The 3,334-nt window shown below is 31.6% G+C and overlaps 1 protein-coding gene across 1 annotated transcript; it reads right to left on the bottom strand.

The window, feature by feature from the left end:
* Window positions 1-696: 696 nt before the first annotated feature.
* Window positions 697-1,245, bottom strand: LOC121129445 (uncharacterized). Its single transcript, XM_040725171.2, has one exon. The coding sequence runs from the start codon at window positions 1,233-1,235 to the stop codon at window positions 741-743; it is 495 nt and encodes a 164-aa protein (XP_040581105.1). The 5' UTR covers window positions 1,236-1,245; the 3' UTR covers window positions 697-740.
* Between the last annotated feature and the right edge of the window lie 2,089 nt (window positions 1,246-3,334).

Below are 3,334 nucleotides of genomic sequence, written 5' to 3'. Positions count from 1 at the left end.
TTTATTAAATTTAGTATGATTAGACACACGGATTTAATTTTTAAGGTCAATTTTAGCGTTCAATTCCATTTTTAAATACATTACTTCAGTTCATGTAGGCTTAGACACATCTACAGAGTGGTCCACAATTGGAGTTCCATACAAAAGACATGCAATACGAGTTGGAATTGAGTCCTCAAGACTTCAAAGCTTAGACTGGTAACTTGAATTTGGCTCAAAAGTAATTTCAATTCAAGAATTATTAAATTATACTTAATTTTTGTGGATTTTAACTGTTAAAGATAAAAATATTTAAGGCTTGGAGTTTGTGAGCAATGACTTGAGACTCTATTTGATAGTATAAGGACTTATTCCTATTTCACTGTAATGGGGATGATGACTTGATATGTATGTATTGATATTCATTTTTGATAAATAACAATTGAAACACTTCCATGGATGGATAACCTATCATTATATCAATATAAATTAAAAATGTTATAGACACTTTGAATTTCAGCACAAAAATGTATATAAAAAAACTTTCTATTTTAAATTTTCAATCTCTTAATATAATTACAGTCGTATCAACCAAAAGCCACGAAAATGTGGCCATTTAATGAAATGCTCCATTAAAATAAACTAATAAAACGTTAACTTTTCAAAATTGTAATTACAAACTTTATTTTAATAATGACACACTTATAATTCATTAAAACAATAAAAAATAAATATAATTTAAACAACTAAATAATGTGGATTTAAAAGGAATAAGGTACATAAGTGGGATATGGTTCCGGAGCTGGAGGTGGAGCAAATGAAGCAGGAGCAGCTTCGTATTGAACATCCGCAACGAATCCACTGTTTCCTTCAACAGTGTAGGTAACAGTCTTAATACGACCATCGGGAAGAACAACCTTGAAGGATCCAGCCACTACTCCATTGTCAGCCAGTTCATCAGCTGAGATATCTACATCAGATTCAGGGTCTAATATGGAGTAAGTATAGGCATAGTTTGCTGGTGGAGGAGGTGGTGAAGGGGGTCCATATGGTCTATATACAAGTGCTGGTGGGGGTGGAGGAGGAGGTGGGGGTGAAGGGGGCGAGTATGGTCCATAGACTGGGGCAGGTGCTGGTGGAGGAGGGGTTGGTGGAGCAGGTGCTGGAGGAGGGATTGGATTATAGTATAATTGTGGTGCAGCATTTGCTAAAGCAATGCTAAGTGCAATACAGGACAATAATGATTTTGTATGCATGTTGAGGACTTTTGATTTAAAACTGCTTGAATTTTTAATTGTTGCTTCATTTTTTATAGGATTTTGTATGGAGTTGTAAATGATAGATGGGCTGGCTCGTCCTGCTTGTGTTTTTTTAAAGGAGTGCTCTCAGTATCCTTAATTTCTTTTATGCTAGTATATATTATAATATGCAGGTACTTTTCTAATAGAGTTTTATGACAAATTCTAAAAAAAAATAAAGATAAAGATGATTTTGCATATTTTTGAAATTTATAATAGAATAAAATAAACTCATTAAGTCTTATAAATAATAAACATATTAAAGCTTATACTATCATAACTATGGAAAAATTTGGTATGATAATTTTGTTATCACATATCCTAATTTTCATAATTTACACAACATATCATAATGGACTAACTGAGAAGCTAATCAGTTCTGAAGTGAGAAACTTTTTTTAAACATAATTTGATATCTCCGGGCATTTGGATTCCAAAGTTTAAGGTTTTGTGTTACAAATCTGTTATCACTCAGGGATGATTTGATTGTAGGGACTTATTACTGGATACATATGTAATATACTTTGACTTCAGTAACATGGTGGGCTGGAACACTAACTATATTGCATTAGGATTAGGGATTAACTATTGCAATCTATACCTATCTTCAATAGGTGTCCCATCCTCCATAACTGAGGGTAGTTTCCATGGACCTACCCTCTTCTCCGTCTATATTAGCAAAGTATGAAAACCTGAAATCCAAAATAAATATGTATGCTTACGACACAAAGCTTATTTGCCACACAGAGGAGAATTCCAAACAACCCATCAAATTTCTGAGGTGGAGTGACTGATGAAGAATTCATGTAAGTCTTGAAAATACCTACTTAAGGGATAAAGAATAGTGTTTCTTTAAGGATCTTATAGTGGTGACATCTTCTTATATGAAATTCAGCACTTCAGAAGTGGTTTTAAAACGAGAAAATGAAGCTGATGAGGAAGGTATATGAAGCATATTCTTGCCTATTTTAAGCTCCGCTTCTCTGTAATGGAGTTCAATGTATAAAAAGGAAATCAGAGCTCTTCAAAATGTATGGAAACACTTTATTAAGATGGTATGTAGATATAGATTTGATGAGGTTGGTTTACATCTAGTCCGGCTATTGTCGTTTGCAAAGAGGAAACAACTTCAGGATGTCGTTATGATGTTTAGAGTTATTAATTGACTGACTAATTGTAACATCAATCCCAAAGTATGTAATAAGGTAAACAACCTTAGATCATCTTCGATTTTTACTTAGTTCAGCCAGTGGCAAAATATTATTTATCTCCTACATAGCTTTTTAATCGTAGTATACGGATATGGAACTGCCTCTTCGAAGAGATTTTATAATATTTTATCATGAGTCAACGATATTGGGCTTCTTTTTAGCCACTAGCCCAAACCAAAAAAATAGTTAAATATTCTTTTTTTTTCTTTTAATTACACTATAAAAAAAAAGTACAGTGTCAATTTTTTTTTACTTTAGAGGATGTTATATGTATCACTGTAAACTAAATATGTCCCATATTTTAGACGTACATCTTAAAATATTCTCTATGTATTTTCAAATATTCTCAGAATAGTAAATTTAGCAGATGTATATATTAGTTATATAAACTTATGTATCATAATCCCTATTCATCAATACTGGCAAATTACAATCCACATTCTGCTAGGCTAATTCTTAGATGCTTCCTACTTGAGATAACTTTTTGACAATCTTTGAATTATGATATCTGAATATTAAGAGTATTTTTTGAATTACTTTAATATATTTTTCATATATTAGTTATTAGTCTTATATTAGTTATGTAAGCTTATGTATCATTACCACTATACATCAACGCTGGCAAAATACAATCCACATGCTGCTAGACTAATCTTATATGCTTCCTAATTATAAGTGTTGAATAAAGTGGTGGAGTAAATTTGCTACATACCAGAGTTTGAGACTTACATTTGACACTCCACTTCATATTTTGTAAACTTGAAATACTTTTTGACAATCTTTAAATTATGTTCTTTGAATATTAAGAGTATTTTTGAAGTAGTTTAATATACTTTTGGAGAAAAA

Source organism: Lepeophtheirus salmonis, chromosome 14 (assembly GCF_016086655.4).
Source record: "Lepeophtheirus salmonis chromosome 14, UVic_Lsal_1.4, whole genome shotgun sequence".
Taxonomy (NCBI): Eukaryota; Metazoa; Arthropoda; class Copepoda; order Siphonostomatoida; family Caligidae; genus Lepeophtheirus; species Lepeophtheirus salmonis.
The sequence above is the reverse complement of the archived record's forward strand: the minus strand, read 5'-3'. Positions and strand labels throughout refer to the sequence as shown.

Excerpts from the sequence above, each read along its gene's own strand:
- LOC121129445 (XM_040725171.2), bottom strand. The coding sequence starts at position 1,235 with ATGCATACAAAATCATTATTGTCCTGTATTGCACTTAGCATTGCTTTA.